At 41.8% G+C, this 26,401-nt stretch overlaps 1 protein-coding gene and 1 long non-coding RNA gene across 3 annotated transcripts in view; one reads left to right on the forward strand and one right to left on the reverse strand.

Annotated features, from left to right (window-relative positions):
* The first annotated feature begins 3,126 nt into the window (after nt 1–3,126).
* Nucleotides 3,127–6,713, forward strand: irx5a (iroquois homeobox 5a). 2 transcript variants are annotated; one of them, XM_034220893.1, is made up of 3 exons: nt 3,127–3,793; nt 4,670–5,072; nt 5,719–6,713. In XM_034220893.1, the coding sequence occupies exons 1-3, from the start codon at nt 3,533–3,535 to the stop codon at nt 6,411–6,413; spliced, it is 1,359 nt and encodes a 452-aa protein (XP_034076784.1). In that variant the 5' UTR covers nt 3,127–3,532; the 3' UTR covers nt 6,414–6,713. The 2 variants fall into 2 exon arrangements, with proteins under 2 accessions (XP_034076784.1, XP_034076785.1); XM_034220894.1 differs by having other exon boundaries at nt 3,127–3,778; nt 5,719–6,641.
* A 17,628-nt stretch (nt 6,714–24,341) lies between these two features.
* LOC117549206 overlaps nt 24,342–26,401 on the reverse strand; it is a 103,325-nt gene continuing 101,265 nt past the window's right edge. Inside the window, exon 3 of the long non-coding RNA XR_004569447.1 lies at nt 24,342–24,987. This is a non-coding gene — a long non-coding RNA (uncharacterized LOC117549206). The remainder of the gene's footprint in view (nt 24,988–26,401) is intronic.

Here is a 26,401-nt window from a genome sequence, read left to right on the forward strand (position 1 = left end):
TAGTGTGTGTGTGTGTGTGTGTGTGTGTGTGTGTGTGTGTGTGTGTGTGTGTATGTGTGTGTCTGAGTGTGTGTGTGTGTGTGTGTGTGTGTGTGTGTGTGTGTGTATGTGTGTGTATGTGTGTGTCTGAGTGTGTGTGTGTCTGAGTGTGTGTATGTGTATGTGTATGTGTGTGTGTGTGTGTGTGTGTGTGTGTGTGTGTGTGTGTGTGTGTGTGTGTGTGTGTGTGTGGTTCATTTTACTGCTTGGTGACATGAGAAGATGTCCTCATCATGGATCTACAGTAAACAAATGTAAAACATAAAAAGAAACAAACATTTTATTATTATTTTGATACAATCAAATAAAAAAAACAAGAGCAACTTTGTAACAATGACCAAAAAAAAATTACAAATAAAAACCGATGTCATGCCTATAATGTTCAAATGCCTAAATGAAGAGGGTACAATTACTGCTGGTTTCTACTTTGATAATAATAAAAGCTAATCCTAGCTGTATGATGCCAATTGTTTAGTCAAGTAGCACATTATGTTTAATCATATAATAACCCCCTTTTTAAAAAAAATGCAAGGTCAAAAATAAATTACATCCATTATTTGCAGCAGATCTCCCCAAAGCATTTGGAGCGAAAACTGTTTTGAATTTCAATTGGCTTCCAAGTGGCAAAAGCCCTCAGCTAATACATCAAAGAAAAATTGGTGTCAACTAATCGGTTTAGGACACAGATTTAGAATGGTTAAAAATCCCATGAATACTTCAAGCATTTTTTTTCTCTGTATACCACTGAAGGCTTGGGAGCAGTGCAGCTGACCTTGTGCGCTCCAGAAAGCTGTCCGCCACTCGACATTAACTGACTGTTTAACTCACAGCCGCGCAATTAGTCCGCCACAACGCATAATGTTGTGTAATAATACCCTCTATATCCAATTTAGATTACACTTGCTCCCTCAGGCATTTTAAGTGGCGTGCATCATCTTTCACTCGTTGCCACGTAAAGCCGTTTTCATGCGTCAAAACCGAGGTCGTTCTCTCAGGGAAATAAAATAAAGCGATAATGGAGAAATAGTTAGACGCTGTAAAAATAAATAAACAACGGAAATATAGATGTTTTAAATTCGGATTATTGCGTGAGAACTGCCCACTTTTACGCATCTAAAACGCACCTTCCCACATAAAAGTAAAAACTATACTCACCCACACCTCCTCCTTTATCAGTGCAGTGCTGAGTGGTGAAGCAGTTGCCATAACCTACTCCTATTATAGGCTCCGTGATCTCAAATTATGGGTCCTCCTCCTACTTCAGAGAGCAACTCTGAACCAAAACGCGTTAAGGAGCACACACGAGACACACGCTACATGGATCCCTCATCTAGGCCTATAAGCTTTGTATCTTGTATGCAATAAAATAAATTAAAATATCACAAATGCTGCAGGTTATTCTATATTCACCAGACAAAAATAGTCTTACATTTGTTTTTGTTTTGTTTATTTTAGTCTAGGGATATACATGTGACTAATTTCACATAAGGCTAATTTACCGTTCTAAATACTGACGTTATATTATGCTATTTCCCGGACATTTAACATAGGATAATTGTCAGCACCCGCGGTTTAAGTTGCTTCTTCTTGTGTCTGATGTTGTGAGAAAAGTTGCGGTAATGAGTTGATTGTCTGAACACTGCAGGAGGCTGTAAAACGGGGTCTCATAGTATCACTACATCTGATTAGGCTATAGGCTACTGTAGGCTCGCTTTGTGCATCAGTCTTCCTTTATTCTCTCTCTCTTTTTAAAGTGTGCGTCGGCTCCCACTGTAGCAGCGTCATCGCTCTGTGCTCTCTGGAGGTTTTCAGAGCGTAAAGAACACGTGACACCGTGTGCACACACTCTTTAGGAGCGCCTACAGCGATCCCTTTCGGCTTATCTGAGACTTGAACTGGAAAGTCAATCACCACAGTGAAAATGGCTTGTAGATGTCTGATACATAGGAATAATATTTACAATACCCTTTTTTTAAAGCCAAGTCAGTCAACTTCAAACCAGGCAAATGTAATTATGAAAACGATCTAATGTATTAATGGTCATTTCCATCAGAATAAATACAACAACAAAACAAATATTATTTTTTATTGGCATACAGTGCGTTTGCAGGTGTCTAATTTCTATTTAAAAAAATTTTTTAATTGCCGATACGAGTGGCGTATTAAATACATCCAGGCTATCAGTCTTTAAGCATTAGTTTTTCTGCAGTGATCAAATCAGATTACAGCCTCTGGTCCAGGCGGATTTGGTGTAGTTGGCACTAATCTGCCCTGGTTTGAGGGTTTATGACTTTCTGGGAGTGTGTATCTGACTGGTTTATTCCAGGATCTATTGCAAAAACTATTTAGCCCTCGCTACAGTAAATCGTTCAAACACGGCGCAGACACTTCAACAAGCACAGCACAGAAATGTCGATAAGGAAAAGTTTGTTACACACAATTCTGACCGAGTGGTTCCGCCATCTACGCCATCTTACTTTTACTTTTCAGTCGCCACAGATCTTACCAATGCAATATTCGGCTGGTTAAAAAGTCGACAATAATCCATTTGAAACTCCCATTGCGGATTTTAACACAAGGCACACGGAAATCACGGAGCATCAGTCTGTTGATTTAACGCACATACATACAATGACGACCTTTTTTTTTTTACCCACAAAGAAAGAATAACAAAAAGAGAGCACAGCAGTGGAGCGCCTTTTTAATTCCTGCCGGTATCTTGGAAGCCCATATCCCTGGCACACAACAGCCGATTTGTTATTGATCAAGTGTGAAAGTGACGGCTTCGTATTTGTGAAAAAAAGAAGAAAGTTGGGAGTTGACAGACTCGCATGATGTCGCCATCCAAAGGGGGGCTGCCAGGCGCACTTGAGACTTACTGCAACGAGCCTTGTTAAAGAGGGGGGGGGTAGAGAAATAGAGAATGAGACGGATTGTTAGTTAACGCGAGAGAGGGAGGGGGCGAGGAGGAAGTGAGAGAGCGAGAGAGAGAGAAAGAGCGAGGGGGAGAGAGAAAGAGAGAGAGGGGGAGAGAGAGCATGGATTTGGGCAGGGCTGTGGCATAAGCTCTCCTTTTTCCTTCGGTGACTACACCCAGAGAGGAGGAGCGTAGTAGGCGTCAGGATCCTCAATTTTTCAACTTAGCATCTTGGCAGGACATTTTCCCAAGCAAAGCCCCCGTCCGAGGGGTAAAAAAAAACTTCTGCGCGGGCATGAGAGCAACGGTGCAACTCAGATAAGGAGAGCAACAGAAACACAAAACGAGACAAAACATCCGACGGGTGGCGGACAACGACCACAAATAATCCATCCAACATACAAGTTTCTCTTTATTTAAACCACTTTTACTTTTTGCCTCCACCATTGTCATTTAGAAGAGGGGACAGGCAGCAGGTCTGCAGACACACGGCTCTATGCGCTCCGATAGCAGCGCATGAGAAAATAAAGGAGGAAAGTGCGCAAGTTAAGTGGCTTACACTCTCCGGGCTCCAGCATGGCGTATCCTCAGGGCTACTTGTACCAGCCGTCCGCTTCTCTAGCCCTGTATTCATGCCCTGCGTACAGCTCCAGCGTGTTATCGGGACCCAGAACCGAGGAACTTGGGAGATCCTCTTCGGGATCTGCTTTTGCTCCCTATGCCGGATCTACCGCGTTCACCAGCGCCTCTCCGGGCTACAACTCCCACTTATCGTACAGTGCTGCAGACGCGGCAGCAGCTGCCACCTTCAGCTCGTACGTGGTGAGTAAACTAAAGGTGATTATTCAATCTAATAGGAAGTCAAAAGCCACAATATTAACTCGTTATAGAAGCCTGAAATATCCGCTGTGCATTCGATGCCAAGCGATTTAAGAGGGAGACGTGCGTCACTGAGGAGTACGTGGATATAATATTACAGAATGTCAGGTCCAGAAAACATGTTGTGGAGTAAACAGAACTAATTTAACTGAGTGGTTTGCTTTTACATGGTGCTATAATGAATTGTAGTTTGTATGGAAAGCAGTTAGGAAAGCATTGCCGAAGCTTCACGATAACTGCTACGCGCCTTGTCATGGCAATTGTGGTCACTGCATTTGTGTATTATCACCCTGTTAGAAGTGCCAGGTGTGAAACTTAAATATAGTAAATTTAGAAGACAAAATATGTTTAGTTTGTCATACACAGCCGAGTACAGGCATATTAATACAAGGACTGTTCCCATAAAGAAATAAACGGAATGCGAGGCCCAACGTACACAATGTTAATGATAATTGCAGGCTGTATTATTTTAATGGCGAGAATAAAAGTCAATGCATGGTGATTAAATGTAAATAATAATTCATTTGCATATAGCAACAGTTATCACATTTCCCAAATCCCAATCTCAAACAATGTGGAGAATGTTGAAGCAAAACTCCAAAAACATTAACTCCAAACTTGAACTAGATTTAAGTCAGTGTATTCGTGTACGTGTGTGGGTTTGTGTGCGCGTGTACATGCATGCATGTTTATATGTGTGCGCGTGCGTCTGTATGCGCGTGCGTGTGTTCATGTTGTGTGTACCGTAGCCTAATTAGTTTTAACTATTTTAAAGCAGTTTAGAAAATAATGCTTGCAAAACTTTTGACACTTTATTTGTATTTTGTTTAACAGGGCTCTCCCTATGACCACACTACGGGTATGGCCGGCTCGATAGGATACCACCCATACGCAGCATCCTTGGGCTCCTACTACGGTGACCCAGCGTACCGTAAAAACGCAACCCGGGACGCCACCGCCACCCTGAAGGCCTGGCTCGGTGAGCACCGTAAGAACCCCTACCCCACTAAAGGAGAGAAAATCATGCTGGCCATCATCACCAAAATGACCCTCACACAAGTGTCCACCTGGTTCGCCAACGCCAGGAGGAGGCTAAAGAAGGAGAACAAGATGACCTGGACCCCCCGGAACCGGAGCGAGGACGAGGAGGAGGACGAGAATATTGATTTGGAAAAAAACGACGACGACGAGCCAAACAAGCCCACAGACAAGGGAGACTCCACAGACACAGAATCAGGTTGGTACTGCAGGGAGAAAAGGCACCAAAGAAATCATCAATTTTTCATCGCAGTCGTTTCCACTCAGGGTGCAAAATTGATTGCTGGTTAATGGTGGTATATTATTTATAATGGGACAATTGCTTTAAATAATAATCACCTTGAACTCCCCTCGTTTGACTTCTCAGGGGCTGAAATTGCTGGTGACGCAAAGTGTTTAGCAGCCAATTTATCTTTAACTGCATAATAAGGATACAGCTGGTGTATTGCGCCGAGTATTCGGCTTAAAAATATTGCCTTTGTATGGTCATTATATTACATTATTTAAACGCGTCAATTGACACGATCATATTAGATAGTGAAAATATTTTTGGAAATTAAAATAGTCAACATACAACCACATTGTTCCTGTTGATGCTCTTTAATAATTATAGAGAGCAGTGCAGTTACCTTTTAATGCTGGCACACATTTTTACGAGGGAAATGTATAGCACATGCAATAATTGTTTTGAATGGAAACGTGCATAAATAGTCCTAATTAATTTTATATATCCGATTTCAGTTTGCATTAGTGTTTGCGATAACCTAAAACACATGTTACTTTTTTATCCACGTTTCAATGTCACGCTTATTTAGCAATAACTCCATTCTTTATTTGTGCTTTAGATCATAAACTGCTGAACCCAGGGGACATGGGCTGTGACAGATTTAAAGAGGAGAGCCATGGCAAAGACTCGGATCCCCTTCTGAGCGACTCGGAGTTAAAAGAGCAGGAGGATCAGCGGACTACAGAGTTGCTGCTGCCGGATTCCGCCAAACCGACCACTTCGTCTCCCTCGTCGGTGCCCCGGGGGAACCTGGCCGTTGCGCAACAACAAGACAAGCCGTCAGATTTGAGCCAGCATGCGCCGGCCAGCAACGTGACCTCTGTTATCCACTCGCCCCCTTCGGCCCCCAAACCCAAACTTTGGTCACTTGCAGAGATCGCCACGTCCTCGGACAGGTGTAAGGAGCCGACACATGCTGGCCCCGGGTTGGGTCAGAGCGTAATACTGGGCAACAACGCGTCTCCATCACGGTCCTCCCCCCAGTGCCCACTCCCCAACAGCACGGTCCTATCCAGGCCTCTGTACTACACCTCCCCTTTCTACCCCGGTTACACGAACTATGGTGGCAGTTTTGGACATCTTCACAGTAATCACGGCTCGGGCTCCACGGCACATTTCAATGGATTACACCAGACTGTGTTAAATAGAGCAGAGGCTTTGGTAAGAGAGAGCCATAAAGTCAGAGGCCAAACGCAGGTAGATCTTTGTAAAGACTCCCCTTATGAACTAAAGAAAGGTATGTCAAACATTTAATACCTGAATATTTTTCCCACTCACAGCGGACTCTTATTTATTTTTTGTGGTTGCATTAAAAAAAAGAAACAAACAAAGAACAATGATGACATTCTGAGAACACTTATTTTCTGAGTAAATGCTTATCTTCAAAATTTTAGTTTCTGAATGGTTTATCCTAAAATGTAACAAGAATGGTCTTAATCGCTGCAGCCGCCTGAGTCTATTTGTATTAAAGACTAACATGTATATTTAATGTAGCATTTTTGTATTTAAAATGGACAACACACTATCTTTGAAGTAAATTATGAAAAAAAAAAATACATGCTTGTGAAGCGATTATTTTGGGGAGCATTTTGAATTGCCAACGTGTCTGAAGTGCTTCAAGGCCAATTAATATATACGAAGTATTAATTCAATTTTGCACCGTGACAGATGCTTCAATGGTAATTATCATTTCAAAAATATTGTGGAAGCGAGACAAACTTGAAAGAAAAGGCCTACATTCAGCCAAGGATGGTGGACAATCTAAAAAGGTTCAGTTTCGTTTTGGTTAGTGCAAATATTATAGGGGTTTTTTGTGAATGAAAAATGTAGGAAACAACACGGAAGTATATTTTGGTCCATGGCTTTTCACCAGTGTATTTTCTCCTTGAATTCGAGGGTCTCTTTTTCTTCCTTCAGCACGTTTCTAAAAGTGGATATTGATATAATAACAACACCGAGAAGCAGTCATTTAACCCAATTACCTATCGTGCTTTATGCAGAGCAATCAGGTGGTGAACTCCGGTAATGAGCTCGATTTTATGCCAAATTTAGAACTCATTACTATTTTCCAAGGCGTGGCAAAGCTGTTAAAAGGGACGCGACCATGCATTTAGAACATACTGCCCTATTATATATCATCAATGGAGAGTCTCTTTAATGGCGCGTTGGATGTGAAACGTGTTTGGAGAAAAGGGAGATCATGCACACATTGTGTTAGAGTGAGCAGCCGGTAGCACTGTCTTCTAACTCTTCCAACTTCTGCAGGTAGGTGTCACACTTGCTCCTAATTTCAGAGGGACTCTTTGTTAATCCATCACGGAAACCCATCCCTGATCAAATGGCCTGGTTAAAAAGAAGTGGAGCCAATGGGGCACGTATAATGATCACAGTTATTATGAGGATTATAGCAACTTTGACAAATGGAGGGAAACAAGCACGATGCTTGACCGATATGCAGAACAACAAAAAAAACATTAGGATATTTCTCAGGCACATCTCTTGCTGATGGTTAATTAAGATTGAGCTAGGAATTCAAAGAACAAAATTATTATTTATATAAACTCAACTATATATTACCATTATTATAATGATCATGTTTGTTATAAATATTATACTGAAGCTTCGTTGAAGGCCACTAAAACCTATATAAAGGCCTATTTGTTTTTAGTATAATTTTTTTTTTAAATATTCGTTTATTCAGTTGTTATATCAGTACATTTGAAGGGACACTGATTTATTATTATTATTAAAATAATAATAATTATTATGATTATTAATGTTGTTATTGTTGACCTCCACTGAAGTGGGACAGCATGCTCTTGTTTATGGCTGCCATTAATCTCTATAGTTTACTTTCCCCTTCTCCAATTTGAGATCTCCCCTGAGGTTTCTGTAATTCCCTCAGCCTTAATGTCCTCTATTCGGGCCCTCTATTTTAATCTGACAGAGTGTGCTGGAGCAGTGATTGCGACACATCAGCCGGCTAAATAGCATAATTATGTTTTTTCTCAGTTGATCCCCGGGGGATTGAACTGTTCGATGCAATGTCCCCTCGGAGAGTATTAGACTTGTATTAGAGATTGCGTTGTTTTCTCAGAATTGATTGTAAAAGTAATGTTTCACAAGGACAATATACACACTGTTCCTGCGTTGTAAATCATCTGTGTGGGACTATAGGTAAATACTGTGACGTTTATACGTCAAATTGGTTGTTGACGTTAGTGTGTGTGCGTGCGTGTGTGTGTGGCGAGGGGGTGTGGGGTTGCAAGGGTGCCAGGTGATGATGTTATTCGGATTTACTTTCCTGATTGAAGAATACACGGGAAATGTAGGGAGGATGATCAAGTTACTAACAAACTAGTTCCGAGCTGGCATGATAACACGTCTGTCTTTTTTATAATTATGGAAATATCTTGATTTTTTATAAATGCTAGAAATAATTTTCGTTTATTATCATCTATTTTTCCCCAAGCATTAACCTCTGTTTCTGCCAAATGTTGGAGAAAAAAATAGTTTTTGTAAGTTTGATTAGCATATTAGTATTATAGCCTACATTTAATTAATATTATCCCTTTTGAGAAAGGTAATGATTTAACGTATAAAGGGGTAGTTGAAAGCAAATATTATATTTTTATAGCATATAGAAAGCGTGTCTGATGTCACTGTATTTCAATTTACCGTAACGCAAAGTGCAAATGGGAAAAAGAAAAGCCCCTCACTAATTAAAAAAAATATAGATCGTTGATTACACTTGATTCCTGGATGTGATGAAACCAGTCAATTAACCCCATGATTACTGAAGAGTGCTTCTCCATCAGAGGATGGCAGCCTGCAGGGGAGATGCTCTGCAACTTTATACAACTTGGTCCCTGGCTTCCCCTCCGCCTGAATGGCGTGTCGGTTCATTGTTGGGATTGCTACAATGTGGGAATACTAAGTAGGGGTGAAACCGTTCCCACGTGTGAAAATGGGGGAAATAATCCGACAGGAGAAGAAGCAGAAGAGAAAAGAGGAGGATAAGGTCTGTCCTTCACTCCGACGTTGTTACTGTTGAGCATTCACAAGCACAATCCGGGATGTTTGGGAAAAAAAATACTCCTTATTACTGTCGTCATATCAATTTCACTTTTCTTTTCACCAAAAGTGAGAATAAAGACCATTGGCTTTATATGAAGTTGAGGGCCGCAACTCACTGCTTTAAATATACTAAATCAACGTAATACCGCTGCTTGGATTCAAAGTGAAATGTAAATGTTCGCCAAACCGTGCAAAATCGAATTAAGGCAAAATTAGTAATATGTGTTTATCAATCAATAGGCTACAACCGGAAGAAAACTCATTATTTATCATCTAGAAAACCAACTTCTCCGCCGGTTCATGCATATTTAGGCTACTCTAAAAGTAGATACGACATTTGTACTTCGGTGTGTTTGATGTCATCGGGGAGACTTTCAGTGGTGACTGAAAATAGTGCTAATATAAGACTAATGAATAACAAGAGTAAACCGTGGTTTCTTGTTTGTTTTCGACACTTTAGGGAACGGTAGGATCTAATGAAGTAAAAGTTACGTCTGGCATCTGTGGCCCCGTAATCCCTTTAATATTGTAATGATCTGTGCAGCCTATGCAGGTGTATCACAGGTAAAGTCACATTTAACATTAGTTATTTTTGTCTAGTATTTAAAAGGAGGAAAAAAAAAAAGCATGCGATATTAATGTCAACCACCTACATGTTTTCCTAAATAGTTGTAGCCTACGCATGTACATTTTTACGCTAAATCAGCACTGGCCGGTAAACATATACGAAGACATTTCAAAATACGTAACCACATTGTTAATATAAAATGCTATTTGTGTGGTGATCTCCTGGATATCACTTTACCCAAACACGGTTTGGCAGGAGATCCGCTGCAGGGGCAGTTTGTGAAAATACTTGGAGCTATGGAGCAAACAGATTAGACACCTGCCACTGGACAGCTATGTGAACTCAAAGGCTACTGTATGTCAGACCACAAGGTGAAACCAGAACCTGCTGATAAAACACCCCCAATATCACTGAGGGATTACTCCGCGGACCAAATGGTGCTCCGCATAAACAGCCTTCTGATAAAACGTCCGTCTACACGATCACATAAGAGTTGGGGTCAAATTCAACACAAATGTGTAAATAGACACCAGCTGTACTTGACCTGCACATATTATTCGCGAGGGGTGTGATCAGCAATGCCTAATGCGGTATAAAAAGTGGTTTGAAATAAAAGGAGGGCATCATAGCTGTGACTAACATGCAGGCGGCTGTTGAGATCTTTGTTTCCCCTGGATACTCACTTTTGATCTTCAACAAAAAGCCCTCAACTTCAAAGCAAATATCAATATACTGTTTTACAGGGGCCAGCTGTGTCTGAGGCATACTCATATTTATATAGGGATATGTATTCCCTTATAGGGTTGCAATTATTAATTTCCCTATAACAAAATATGCCCTGTGCAATCCTTGCATAATGTGCTCATGGTATTCAGGTATTTTTCATTAAGATCTAAAAGCAAAGGAGTTCTTTAGCGAGGTTCAGTGAGGAGTTCAGTGACTACTCATGGCTATTTAATCATCATTTCCTAAATGAGAAGGCTAATTAAGGACACAACAGTTCTGCTTTAGTCCTCAGGCGAGACTATGAGACTTGAGTTGACAGGATACGTGTCAAGTTTGGGCATAACAACTTGTAAAACAAATGTAATATTTCTTGGAATCAAACCATTCTCTTTTGAAATGGGTGTGTATCCACCTACCTTTTGGAAAAAGAAAATGACGTCAACGTAACACCTCTGCACCTCAAGTGTTAAGTGGAGTTATAAAACGGTCCTGAACACACTGTAAAGCGACCCAGATAAGGTGGCAGAGTGATTTACCACTGTTTTTTTGCACTTCACGGACTGTTTTTCTATTTCTCCGTAGAGTTCCTCTGGGACAGATTACACGTGTAATTTTCAGCTGTTAGATGGTTCAAGTGTCCTCCCCCCAACATAAATAAAACATTTCTATGAAGAAGGGGGGAAAAAAGGGGGGGGGGAAAACATTAACGAAGAGTGATGAACTATGAGGTCCTGGGAGGCCAGGGGTTGAGGTTGGGAGAATCGAGGGATTCAGTTCCAGTGGCAAATACAACGTCCATTTAGGTAGAGTTGGATTTATAAATGGCATGATGCAAAAACAAAAACAATGTTTTTTTCATCATTTAAATTCAAGGATGATTACATAATCAGCCTAAATTATCCAGAATGTTTGAACCATGCAAACAAGTTGTCTTATTTGAATGTTTAAATGACTTAACGAACACAAATACTTACAGAGGCAGACTGTGAGCACCCTGCCTCCTTGAAAGGCGCTGCTCATTGACCAATCTGCTCTGACAGCAGTGTGGCGTGAGCTTATGACCCTGTGACTGCAAAGGGTCTGTGTTCAGTGGCCATGTAAGGGCTCACTGGCGCTCACACGGTGTGGTGAGGAGGGGGTTTCTGCTCTGCCCTGGAGAAGGTGACGTGCACACACAGACACATACAAACACATGCGCAGGAAGGGACTCTAACTCCACGCCAAAGCCCCTCAGGTATGCACAGCCACAGAGCAGTAAGTGTGTGAATCCAGTCTGGAGGTGGAGACACCGGCAGCTTCTTCTTCCTCCTCCGACTCTGCACAGGTCGCGACTGTGCCCTCGCCCGGCTCCTCCCTCACTCTGGGCACAAGGTGAGCAAGTTCAGCAAGGCCACTGCAGACACACTGACTAATGCCTCGGTTTAGTGACACAACTGTGCAACTTCACACAATGCAACCATCATCCCAAGTAGTTTTCACCACACATGCCTATCAGAGCTGGGTAATATATCAATATGGGGATATAAGATTGACATTTTGAATATCGAAACAGTGCACAAGCGATCTTTTCCTGGTTTTAAAGGCTGAAGTAATGTCTAACATTTCTTACTTGATTTTAGCTACACATTGATGAGGATTATTTATTTTAAAAAAATCTCATTGTGTAAATACTTTGGGAAAGCAACAATAGTCAACCCTACAATATTGTGATTTTTAATCTATTGCCAATCTCTAATTCCCTTTAAAGATAATAAACATTTCATTATGCAAAATAAAAATAACGTTTTTTTACATTTTTAATTCCATGATATTTACATACCAGCCTAACAAATGATACATGTTTAAACCATGCTGACAAGTTGTCTGATTCTGATGTTTAGCTGACAGACACAAATACCTTCAGAGCCCACAGTCACACCTAAAATATTGTTGGAATATCATTATCGGGGTATTTGATCACGGATCGTGCGATTAGATTTTCTTCATATTGCCCATTTGTGATAATATACCATAACAGCCATGTAGTATCGATCTATTACACCAGGGTTAGCAACTCTGTACATTAGTTACAAAGTGGATGTAGTTTGTGAGGAAACATTAAGAAAAAGTCAATACATGTGTGATAATGTCCTATAATATTACACTATGTATGGTTGTGATGAAGATTGATGAATTGTTTTCTTTCAGTGACTTCAGAGGGTCCAGGAGGGAGGAGGGGGACCGAGCTGCCTGACTGTTTATTTACATTTGCCCTTTTTAAATGATCCCTTTCTTCTCAACATCTGCTGCACATTACCACACAGATATCTGTCCTAATGACCGCTATAATGCCCGCGCTCACACACACTTGCTCCAACACAAGCACCGACACATACACTGCCTGTAACATTACCATTATCCACCGTTCATCTGGGACACTTTACCCTCTCCAAACCACCTTGCACAACAAATGGACCTTTTCTCACTGCTGGCCCTTTTGTTAGCTCTGAGCCTTCCACTTTTCCTCCCAGTTTGGTGCAGTCTGATGGATGCAAATGGACACTTACTTAATTGGATCAGTTCCCAAGATGGAGATAAACGGGGCACTGCCTTTTTTTTCCCCCTTCTTCCCCAAGTTATTTTAAAGCCGTGCTCAGTTCAGCGGTGTGTGGAGAGCACGTTCATGAGGAGGGGCGAGGAGACTGCTGGACTCATTGAGAACTCTCCGCTACACACTGGCCCTCAACTCCCGTACAATGAAGGAAGAAGGCGGCATTGGCCCACGTTCAACAGTGTCCCAATGCTAATTTAGTAATTTCCCTGCGAGTGATGCAACTCTAAAGCTATCCAATCAGGAAGCAACACACTGGTGTCTCTGGAGTTGGTACATGCAGATAGCTGTTGGGTGTTGTCATTCAACAGGCAAATTAGATGGCAGCCAATTCTAAACATAAATAAATCAGCTTAGTTCACGACTATGCCTGCTCATGTTACACTTGACACCTAAACGCTTACAATGGATGATTACATATAAAAAAAATATTCAGTAGTTCCTTTTTCTTCCATCCATCCAAATAAATCAAGCGGTGGCCGCATGCCAGTGGGAGTGTGTTGGCTGCTGCACCCTGATTAACAGCATGGGTTACAGCCAACTCCAATAGGTAATCTCATCAGAGAGGGGCTTTAAACAGATAAAGACCACCCCTAACTACCCCCCCACCCCGTTCTTTTGGTAACCCCTCCAACTGCACCCCTTCCCACATGAGACCTCCCATCTAACGCACTAACCGGGAGCCGCTAATACCTGGAGGAGGCTAACATGGCCAGCCACAAACCAGGCTCAAATCTTCTATTGACCTCATTTTCAATAAAGGAGCCGTTTCCAGTCTGATGGATGATTTGTTGGTCTTGCATGGAATGGCCATCTGGATGGAAGGATATGATCGCTGTAGTAGGTATGCATCACCTGCCAGCTAGGATTCTCTGTATAGACTAAAGCTGGTGAGTTGCCGCTAATACGTCTGTCTATGCGTTGCACTCGGGCTAATATGTTCAAACACAGACTAGCAAAAGAAAGAAAGAAAGAAAGAAAGGGGAAAAAGGAGCAAATTGAATTTAGCACCATATGGTTACTATTGGCTGATCCCAAGTCAAACATGAGGTTATTTTGATCCAATATGAGAAAATCCCCTGGTTGCATCTGGAGACATAACAGCAGTTCATTCAGATATCAAAAGCTTTGTAGCCGGGCCTCTTTGTCGCAAAATAAAGAATAGGAATCCAAAACAAATCTGTGAAAGAGCTTAGGCTGTAGTGAAAAACCCTTGTCCCACACAGACTCCCTTTTTTTGTTTGGGGAGCTCAGATTGGCTTCACAGTAGCTGCACCTTAAGTATAGAAAGATCTGATTTATTAGCTTGTCAGGGGAAGCATTGTTCAAGAAAGCAATCAAAAAGCACTTACCTAGCTCCTCTAAAATTACTGCTTTTTTCACTGGCTAATTTGTGTAACTCCCATGGAGAGGCTGGCAAAGAGTTTGATGAGGCATATAATGATGATTAATGAATTTATTGCCCTGCTGCTCATCAAACGGTTGTAGTATATACTTCTCTCCCTTTCTTCCAATGTGTTGCGCAGGCTCCAGGGCGACAGAGGGGCAGCGATGAGATAATGTTGCCCTCCTCCCCGATTCCTCCCTCTGGCTGTTAACCTGGATGACCTGATGGGCATGAGAATGTAGAGGAGGGTCTGGGAACACAATGGACAGTTTAATAGAAGGTTAAACTGGAAACGCGAGTAAACCTGCTGCAAGGTACACATGCTCTCAACTTTCAGTCTCTGATCACTTTTTGTGGGAAAAGCCGGGGGGGTAACCAGATCCACATGGCTTCTTCTGGCCTCCACAACAAACTCTCAAAGCCCCCCGTGCACCGGCCACAAAGAGAGCGGGAGAAAGAAAAAAATAAGCCGTTACAAAGACATTGAAATGAGTCAACAGAAAATCAGCAAGTACACAATCTTTGTAGGAGGCGCCGTGTTCGCGTACAGCATTATGCAGTTCAAACAAGGCCTGCTCTCAACACAAATGATGATTAATGACTGGTGGGTTTGTGTGTGTGGTTGGTAGTGAGCTTGTAAAGCGGTCACCATGGGGTCAAAAGCACTTCTACATATTTGCTAAATAAGCCCACCCCCTCTTTGGAGCCTGCTCCCATAACTCTGAGGTCACGCATCTCTCCGCTCAACATTGTATGGGATGTTTACACTTGATTACTCCCCATGCCTTCCTATCCCCTGCTCTTTGGCCAACTGCGCTTGATTAAGTCCTTGCTTGTTCACCATTGCTGGCAACTAAAGAACGCATTGTTGCAACTCCCCCCCCCCTCCCAACACAACCACAAACACACATCCCAACCCCCACATCACCCTCTTTGAGATCAGCTCCCAGGAAAGGCTGTTTCTGCATTCACTGATTCATTAGGTTGGTATACATCAAAGAGCTCGTTCTCTCAATATAAACCAATAAAAGCAATTATAACCCCATATCTTCCAGGCAACGTTCATCTCTGGGGTTTTTACGTTAGATAATGAAAGTGCTTGATGACATAAGTTTTCAGAGAAAGCTGTGTCTTTCTAGTGTGCATACTCTTGCACGGTTGGTGGTTCTCTCTAAGCGTTCCGTGCAAAATAGCACATGCCACAGTTTCCCTCTGAAATAACATGCATGTAATTTACCCATATCACAACCCTAGGATTTGGTACAATTAGAAGCCATATAAAGTCTTTGCAAGCCGAGTGAGAAGCCAGAGCAAAAAAAAAGTATTGGTGCTTTGGCTCTCATGCGTTTAACATTAAATGTAAGCAGTTAAAGTTCTTTAAATATTCATTGCCCCTCGCTCTCTCCCTCCTCCTGTCTGATGGAGTGGATGGAGAGGCCGATCAGGCTCTGATAACCTCTTCCACTGGCACGATGAGATGAAATGCATTTGTCAAATGGAGAAATTGAGATTCACTCAGAGCTGCCTGATATTGCTTTCATTCCCTTTCACTCAAAACAAGAGACGGCAACCCAATCAGGGGAATCGGCATATGCAGATCACGGCAATACATTTTTCATGAGCATGTTTCATCGTAAAGCAGAATAAAGGGAGAAGGGGAAAGTGGTTAATAAACAAAAGATGGAATCAACAGAGTGAAAAATGAAGTTTCTAAGTGGGTGTTTTGCTTCACAAGTCATTTCAATTCTCTGACAAGTGTGCATATAGTAGGACTTATTGTACTGCATACAGTATGCTAAAAGGGAACAGTTTAAACTTCCTGTTATGCAGTTTGCGGGTATTTCCAGAATGCATGTTAAAAAGTTCTATTAAAAACACATTGAACGGTCAGCAGGTTCACTTACATATATCACCAATAATCACACTGCCTGTCGCCTGTGGGAATCCAGGAATTTTAATGAATGGCGCTTCAGCTTCCATACACACGCCTTACTCTCTGGATGGGGGGGTGTCTGAACTCGTTCTAAGAGCATTTGCAAACACTTTACAATGAATATGTTAGCCTAAGAGTTGCATGGCATACAGGTGGAGTTTCCCACAAAGGATGAATGTGGAGATTCTTGATACATGACAAGAAAATGGTGCCGGTAGATTGCATTTCTTTTGGGGGGGGGGGGGGGACGACGACGAATGTAACTGATCCAGAAAATTCTACATATCAGAGAACACAACATATTGATCCGAAGTACAATTGTTCTCAATTTGAGTATGTGTATTACATAGGTAGCATAATTAAAAGTGTGAGATTTCAGTTAACTAGGAAGGGCTTGTGAACAGAACAGTCAAAAGCCCATAATGGCTAATAATGAATTATTGGAAAATGTATAAAATGCTTAATTCATTGAAAACAATCAATATGCCTTTGAGCAAGGCGTTAAGCTCCATCTACTCCACTAGAGCAGTGAAAAAGACCAAACATGTTAATTCGACATTTCCTGAATTAACACGGTTTAAAAACTCACTGTTTGAAATCAACTGAAAAAGGTTTGCTATCCAATGTGCCAGCGCTCCGGCAGAGGACGACTGCAACATCTCCTTCAGTCCTTGACCTGTTGACTGACTCACAAATGCACCAACTTCATTAGCAGGTCACCAGTCTACTCGCTCTGTCATTAGTAAATACATGAGTATTGACACACACATATACAGTAAAAACCTTAAGCACATTATGTCATCGACAAGAGCCGCGTTACCCACAAAGGCTAAAGAGTTGATGAGGGGTCAACCGACCAATTACAACTGTTCCACCTGAACCAGTCAATAGCAAGTAAAACCCTGATTCATTATCAAAGTGCATGGATAAAAATGCAAAGTAAAAAGAAAAAAATAAGATATATGGACCGGCATAATATGCCTACAGCAAGACTTCCTAGTTTGTGTGCATAATTGCTTTAATGTGGGCTATTAAGCCTAAGTGGATATGATTTTACTGTCTGCCCTACATTCAGTAAGATCGCTGCCATGATCAATACTTATGATTTGTAAGTCACCAGTCATCGATGGCAAAGTGTGATAGTTAAGCATTTGACCTTGTGAGGAAGAGCTCTTTCCTTGTTCTTGAGACTGTCCACGGACACATGGATCCTGGAGGACAAAGAATAAACGCCGCAAACACAGGAACATTCTGCAAAACACATGATACACTACTTTTATGTGACATTAACAAACTATGGCCGCCCTTTCATCGATATTTATAGCTGTAAAGATGTATTACACAATGAGTCACCTGGAACATTAACAACAGGGCTTTGTATAGCTCGGTATAATATGCCAACATAGATAATATGTCTTGGAACAATTGTTAATAAAAGCATGCATTAAGGAGAAAGGGCACGTTTGTGGAAAAGGGTGTGAGGCTTCGACTGGGCTTCTGGCCTGTACATACTGTCTTACCATGATGCCTGTTTAGAGTGCTTCACTGTATATGTAAGTGACACAAACACACACATACGCTTAAGATTAGACGTTGAGCCTGAGTGACTGAAACAAGAAACGATAACTCTTCGTATGGTGACAGATGGATAAGCATTACTATCTCGGGCTGTAATCTCAGAATAGTTTGAGACACTTAGTGTTTTGGCAACAGTGGGACACGATATGTGATCTCCCCCTGAATGAATGAGCAATAGTGTTTTAAGGTATAGGGATCTATTTTTGATTCTTGTTGTGTCATGTTTTTACCGGAGGCAATCAGACACTAACACCTGGCATGATCACCCAACAATCCAACACAAATATCACTAAGAAGATACAAGACACTAAAAACAGGTGAATAGTGTGTACATATCTCCGGCCTGTATGTCACCTCTTTTCCGGGTTCTTATCACAGTGAGATACATGTATGTCAGTGCATGCATGTGAATGTGTGAATACATTAATTACTGATCAGTCATCTCGGGTTCTAAGGGACCCAGAACAATTAAGATGTACTTGCCTGCGATCAATAAAGAAAACATCTGAGGGAAAGAACTCCCAGCCTGATTAGACACCGGTCAATACGTTGTTGATAAAGATCTCCTGTGTCTACATCTGTCGACCAGGCGTGTGTATTTTTGCAACAATGCACATGATTGCAAATGAATATTAACACTTTGATACATCCCTAGAGTATACCAAAGGCTTTAATTATAAGTGATTAAGATACATACATCATTTAAAACCTCTCTGATCTCCCTGTCCGTCATATATGTTATCAAACACAGCGTTATTCCTGTATCCGCTTGTCCAGAGTCTCATGTTTCCGTTAGTATGACCGCAGGCATTTCTTGACCAGCAGCTGGGGCAAGGTTTTTCTGAATTCTGTCTTCACTGTCTGCATGGGTGAATGAGGCTGAGTCTAAAGGAAGCAGGACCAGAGGCACCTCACACAACACAATGATCAAGTGCTGGTAGCATGAGTAGCCAGAGTACACAGGGCTATTAGATGTGAGCGATACGGTTGAAGTTACTCCTGTGAACTTTGCCGTGACTAGACGCTTGGTACTGCTTTTGGGGGGGTTCTTGGGGGAAACCACTTGAGTTGGGGGCCTAACAGTCGATCTGTATCCCAGGCAGCCAGACAACTCCCCTCCTTGTGTTCCAGTTGGATTCCACTTATAAGTACTGCCATTCTTTCCACCATTGAGCAGAGGCAACACGTGTTTGTGACCACTCTCCCTTACTCTCCCTCAGTCTTTCAGCCTTTCCACCAAACCCGGCTATTAACACAAACACTGGCTGACACTTGTTTGTGCTTTTAATTGTGTCTGGATGTTATGTCTCTTGCGAACACATACATTAGCATTTCTCTGGCACAGTATAATCACTCCTTTGACCGCAACACCATGCAGACTGAGCAAAGGAAATTACCACATGCAATCATGTTTGCTGCACAAGCATATTTAGCTTCATTTGGCTCCTGCATGGTCTGCCACTAACTTTGTGTTGGGTTGCGAGTAAGTGCTGTTTTGGAGATGCTATTGCATTTCAGCCCAATGTAGTGATGGTAAATGAATTAAAGGAATGATTCTTCCATTAATGCCAATGGTATCAAATTATCAAAGGCTATACAAATATGAAATAGAGACTATAATGGTACATTGATTGTATATATTAAGCCTTCTGTGATAATTAGTGTAAAAAAGTAAGTAAAAAATGTGTGTGATTATCAAAGACTTTACAGTAACACAGAATTGATTCCATCTGTCGGAACAAATTTAGATTTCCTCGTTTTCTCTCACTGATACAACACGACCCACAAAGAAAACCTCCTACTCTTCAGGCCTCTCAACATACTGTGAACAAAGCAATGGTGTGCCAAGGATTACACTGTAAAATATGCATGTCCCAATGAAATATGTATATAGCCGTGTGTCATCAATGACATGGCTTCTACAAAGGATATACCGAGTACACAGGAACGCATGTTTCTCTGATTCTATTCCCTTGACTTTAATTGGTGTAGACACAAGAAAAGACTCATCTGGGGGAATAATTTGGCCCGACACCAATGTATTTGGTGTGCATCTTAACACGTTTCACTGAACCACTCATTTACTTGATTTGAATAAACTCCTAGAATGGTAATAAAGCAGCATGCAATAAAAGGGGCTCAGTGCACCACATTGTTTCTGAATTAAACGCCCCAAATATCTTCAGGAAATAAGATTGTTTTCCTGCGGATGGGGCCTAATCTACTCAGTCATGGTGGTTTGAAGAGGGAATGTTTTCAAGTTTTAACAGGGTTGGTTCCAGCATTCCCACCACCACAGTGATCTAACTACGAAGAGGGGCATCTCTTTTTCTCTCTCCGCCACCAAATGGAAAGGAGGTTACATGGATGAGCAGAAAATTACACCCTGGAACAGCCTAAGCAAACCAGCTTGGATGCCAAGGAGCTGCAAAGTGTCACAGCTGATTAAATGATATTCATCAAGATGAGCACTGAATCAAATACAGTATATTTAAACTGTGTCCTCTGAGCAGAGATTAAGGAAAAGGCTTTTTTGGATTCATTACAAGAAGTAAGCCCAAGGCTATAGGGCCACCAGATTATCTCTTCCTGACTCAGACTCTCACAATCAACACAAAAGCATTAGAGCCATAACAGTTTGACAACATTCAAGTACAAGAGGGTGCAACCAGAGGGGAGCGGTGTTAGCTAGTAGCCTCTAGCTGCTTGGCTCTGGGTCTCAGGTGTCTGCTTCTCTACAGGTATGTGTTACCATAATAGAGTAGTTAAGAGAGCCTCTTGTCGAGGGCCCTTCCCTCCTGTCTCGGCACACTGACTCAGGGGTGCCTGGCCGATTTAGCGCAGTCTTGTTAGATTGAGTATTGCACAATGGAAACTGTCATGCGGCTTGTAATGTGTAATTGAACTTGGAGCCATTTTTGCTTGAGAATATTCAGACCCAGCTCGATTGGATTTCACTCAGAAACGCCAGCAGACATCGTGCAAACTGTTTGCTGAAAGAATCTATTTTTTAAACTGGGGAACACATCTCAGAGTTGCTTTTCCAGAGTGGCTACATGTCCAGTCTCTTATGTCCCCAAAACCACAATCAACCCTACGCCCTCCAACCCCCACACTGCTTTCTCACAACCCACCCCACCCTCGCTGGGACTGTTTTGTCCTCTGGAACTTTCATTATGTGAAGAGGATAAAAATAAAGCACCCCGTGAATTTATGGTTCCTTGTGAGTTGCCATTGAAAATATGAACGTTTCAGACGCTCTGAAACCAAAGTAAGAAAACAGAGCAACCGCAGCGTTTATACAGAGTCACCGCAACATAGAGGCCTATAGGCACTACACTCGCACTTACAGCGCGTTGGTATTAAGGCGCAGACACTTTCGGCTCTCAATACACACACACTCTTAAGTATACACCCAAAGCATGGGTATACATGCATACAAGCATATACACATTTAAACATATCCACATGTGTCCATATGAGGAACATACGAATTGAGTAACTGAATAAAAACATGCACCCAAAATAAAGGACAGACAGCCAAAGTTCCTGTAATCCATTCCATCCTCTTGGATATGTTATAAATATTTGTTGGCTATTCCATTTTTAAAAGGACAGTCCGTATATCTTATTCCTTCCCAGTATAAACCACTCCTACCCATTTCAACCTCAGACACTGATGACACATCCGTTTAAACATCCCTTTCTCTTGCATGGACATATGACTCATGATAATGACAGTATTGAGCGCTTTATAGAGTCATAATTACAATCATCTAAACCTCCATTCTTGGGAGTTTATGTCCATCTTCACCTTTCTTTCTTTCTCGCTCTCCCTTTCTCACTGACAGCTGCTTTTCCTGGGAAAGTGCCTCTTTTCTCAGACGATAATCTATTGCCGTCCCCCCATCGCTTACATGTAGCTACATGGTGAGTCAGCGCTGTAATTCCGTCATTAGCTGGATAATGTGTGTGCTGTCTGTGTGTTAAAACTCTTAAGTGCCAGCTTTGGTGTGACCCCGGGGCTGCCTGTGGGTTTGACTGATGCCAGTCTACCCACCAAGCGTCACTTGAGCTCTGTAATGGGTTTTGTCCGGCTCACTTTGGCCTAGATCGGCTCAGGAATTCCATGTGTGTGGACTAAATGTTGCTTCGCCCACTTCTAGAGAAAACAGTGCTGGACGTGTCACATCTTTGCGCTGAAAGTTATAGAAGCTATTGTACAAATTAAAGTAAGTAAATGATTATCAAAAAAGCGAAATAAAACACTCAAAAAAGAGCTGATCCTTGAGTGTTTTAACAGACACATATTTGGATTAGTACTAAATTGCTTCAGGTTTTTATTAAAACTCATAACTGACTGACATGTCTTTGAAACAGGATTCACCCCAGTAACACCCAATAACCTCAGGCCACTTTCTCCACAGCCAGCCGATACAGTGGGAGCATTCACAGCACTGCCTGCCAGAGACAGACACCTCTAAATCAAAAGTGGAATTACAGTATAACAGGGGTTGTATTACGCCAATACGTTAAGATACATAGAAAGACAAAGCCAAATTGATAAAACATGTCTCTGCTCAGTCCCCACCTGTCTTTTTCCAATAACAAACCTTGCACAATTAATTTCTAACCTGTCGTAAATCTTCCAAGACGCACGTTTAAAGAGTCCCTCCGGGCAGGCAGACATTTGCTTTTGATTGCAGAGTGAGGGAGAAGAAGAAATACGTTTTTGTCTGAGTTTTTATTTAAAATGTCATAAGCACTTAAAATGTCTGTGTGTTAAAATGCACAGAGAAAATCACACTGACACGCACAAGTGCACATGCTTCAACTCTCTGCATGTGTGTATCACATTCTAACACCGTATTCAATCACAGATGAGCTGCTATCAGCCCATGACAAATCTCCACCTGTGTGTGGGATCAGTGATGTTGTACATGTGGGAGCTCGCCCTGATCCCAGAGCCTCTGCACTATCACCTACCACCTGAGGCCCCACCTGACTGACTGACTGACTGATGGGAGAATCTCACCTGACAAAAAAAGCATCAATGATTGATCATCGAGGCTCACCTGAGCACCCGAGGGGGCCCAGCGTGCCAAAGACTGCGGGCCCAAAGGGGGTGCACCTTTCCCGGGCCAGTCCACCTGACACCCTGGGGCAGATTCCCTGTATGGTCATCACCACTGCTATGTATACCTACAGAATCTCCCACTGACAGCCGCTTAGAAAACGTATACTGTACACCCCGAGGACAGGAACATTAATTAGACACTAAATCATTTACACTTTGAGACAAGTGTCTTTTTGTTGATCTTGAGCCCACTGACGAAGCAGGTCTTGAAATAACCTTGGGGGTGTTCTACTGACTAGTCTGAGGAATAGGATGTTGCCTCATTAAAAATAAATTAGACCATTTTACACCATACCGGAGCGGGCCAAATTACGCTAAGAAAAAGGACAATTAGCGCAAATCAATCCCTCTCTTCCTGTTTCCTTTTTCTGTTCTTATTTTGTTGTTGCTTTATTTAAACACCATAATGAATGCTACGAGAGGAACACATAAACCACGAGATTCTTGGAAGACGAAGGCAGACAAACCCCCATCTCGCTCATAGCTATGTCTGGATTGCCTTCTGCGCTGAGATAGGAGTCAACATGTTTAGCGACATCAAAAGAAAACCTGATACCTTAAGTATAAGAAGATTAACACTTGCCGTGATCTCGAGCTTAGGCTTCTCCAGGACTTTCAACAGACTGTGCCAGAAGGGACAATTACCGATGAATTGGCACCAACATCTCGTAGTTATTTAACAAAATCTGGCACAGTGTATAAGCTCTCGTCCTTAAGACTTTCTTTCAAGTCTGGCCCCCGTATCAGAAGGCTAACAGATTGGGGAATGTGACGAGAGCCGACAGCAGGGGAATCGGCAGGAACACTGAAAGACGGAGGTGGGGGAAAAAGAAAAAAAAACAAGCAAGCGAGACAGAAAGAAAAACAAAGGAGACAAAGAAGCAAACAAAGAAACAAAATCGTATCACTCAGTAGACATTTTTATTTCCTGACTTTAGGGCTGTGTCATATCTCAGGATGGATGTTTGTGGTGTGTCAAGCTCACTGGGATGCCTGTGGATTTTTGACTGTGTACCTCTGTGGACTCAATATGACAACGTTAGGAATGTGACGTTGTGTAAAACAAATACTGACAGTCTGAGCCATAGCTGCATGCAAAACCGTGCACATACACACACATTCAAAATACATTGTAATCGTATTATAATTTGAAGAGCATATTATTTCATAATTATTGCTATTTAGAGTTATTTGTAAGTGTTCTCCACACACAAATTCAGCTGCAGAACACCTGTAAGAGATGTAACGTTGCCACAAGCGCTCGGCTAATCCTTACCTTGAGCCCTACACACTCACCACAGGACTTCTCGGGGTTTATAAAGTACACTACTCTTTACACATATATCACTCTCTATTAATCCAAAGTACATACTGTATGCTTGTAGCTACAACGATTTTGTACAGCAAATGTAATCTGCCTGTCAGAGGGGATGCCACAAGAGGAAGCCGCATGGGGGAAGTCATGGAAAAAGCATTTCAGACAAAGATGTCTCTTTCCCTGCAGGAAGTGCCTTTGCATTTCACCTCCAGAATACATACGTTGTGCAACAACTTTTGTGAAATGTCTTAATCACTCTAGTTTTTACGTTCGGATTTTATCATACGTTTAAATTGTCTTGATATATGAACATTAAATGACCGTCAAAAACTGCACTCTGCAAATGCAAACTCATGCCCTCTGTACTGGCTAGTCCAATCCACACTGAAGCTTTTGTGTATATTCACCAGCAATTGCAAATCAGACAGCGATTGGATATTGATTGTATAGCATACCTCATCTAGTTTGCCCAGGGAATGTTTCAATCTCAGGCTTTGGGGAGTAGCACAGACATCTACAGGGAAGGAAGGGAATTTTGGAAACATTAACATGAGAAAAACACATTTTTGAGTAGAAGGGATGTTTAAAATTGAATGCAATGATACTCGGATAGTGTTCAAATCATGAATTATTCAACCCTATTGAGCTGCTTGGTTTCATAATTAAATATACATTAACGGTATGGTTATGTCTTGCACGTAGCAAGCACATAAACATTAGCAGAATTATATTTTTGACGGTACACTTCCTGCCAAAAACGTAGTGGTAAAATTAAAGAGTTAGAAACAAACTGATACAAAAGACACAAAAACATCCAGGCAGGAGATGGGGAAATAAATAAATAAATGTGGTTGTGTAATATTATCCATTCATTTTCCTATATGCTGCATGATCTTACCAGTACTTTCCACATTGGCACTACATGCTAAATATAAATCGCATACTGTATCAGTTGAACGTGAACTATGTTGCCTTGTTTCTTTGCTAATAGGAATGCGTGTCATCTGTCGTAGTTGGTCTACATCGAAGTTGTTAACTTGACACACAATCAAAACCATCAACTTGAATTTATAACCAGACAGCATGATTTTTAAATGAATTATTCCCCTTTTACTCAATGCCAGACATTATGGGTCATCAGCTTTAATAGACCTGAGTAGATGCCACAGCACGTAGTTAAACTCCCACTCTGCGTTTTTTAAAGAAAGCTGTGAGTGATCCGACACAGAACTCCGAGACACGGTGAAGATAACAGGTGACAAGACAAGCGGCGCCAGTTCGATGTTGGATCTGGAGGCTGCCTTGGGATACTGTGACAGACGTTGGATTCTGACATATCCATGGTGGATGGGGAGGAGCGGGAAAAGTGAGTGATTTGGCATTGTTTTGGAGAAATTCCCCCCAGTCATACTGTAGTGCTCTCTGATTCCCTAACCCTCTGTGGAGGGGCTTTGACGGATAGACGGAGGAGACGTGACCTGAAACAAGCAGCTGTTTGATCATCTCCATACCGCTTTCATTCTGTCACAAAGATCTATGCAAGATCACATGATATTAAAAAAGATTCCCGTATTATTAAAGTGACAATAAGCTCACTGGTGCCAATGCATTATACATCAATAACTCTGCCAAAATCTATTTTGTAAGTAAACTGATGAGCCAAGGGAAGAAAGAGAAATTGTGATAAGTCTCAAGAAGGGTTTAATGTAGGCCATAGTGAGACTTGACGTGTGTGTGTGTGTGTGTGTGTGTGTGTGTGTGTGTGTGTGTGTGTGTGTGTGTGTGTGTGTGTGTGTGTGTGTGTGTGTGTGATAAATGCAGGAGGAGAAAAAGACTCAAGTAGATCCTAAAGTGCAGCAAAAGAACATTTGAACTTTTTCCCACTCTCCAAGTCAACCACAAAAGTGTGTGTGTGTGTGTGTGTGTGT

Source organism: Gymnodraco acuticeps, unplaced genomic scaffold, assembly GCF_902827175.1.
Source record: "Gymnodraco acuticeps unplaced genomic scaffold, fGymAcu1.1, whole genome shotgun sequence".
NCBI classification, from domain to species: Eukaryota; Metazoa; Chordata; class Actinopteri; order Perciformes; family Bathydraconidae; genus Gymnodraco; species Gymnodraco acuticeps.

Bases quoted from the DNA above. Each gene is read 5' to 3' on its own strand.
- irx5a (XM_034220893.1), top strand. From the start codon at position 3,533: ATGGCGTATCCTCAGGGCTACTTGTACCAGCCGTCCGCTTCTCTAGCC. The intron at 3,794-4,669 runs GTGATTATTCAA...TTTGTTTAACAG, and splicing joins ACGTGGTGAGTAAACTAAAG to GGCTCTCCCTATGACCACAC. The intron at 5,073-5,718 runs GTTGGTACTGCA...TTTGTGCTTTAG, and splicing joins CTCCACAGACACAGAATCAG to ATCATAAACTGCTGAACCCA.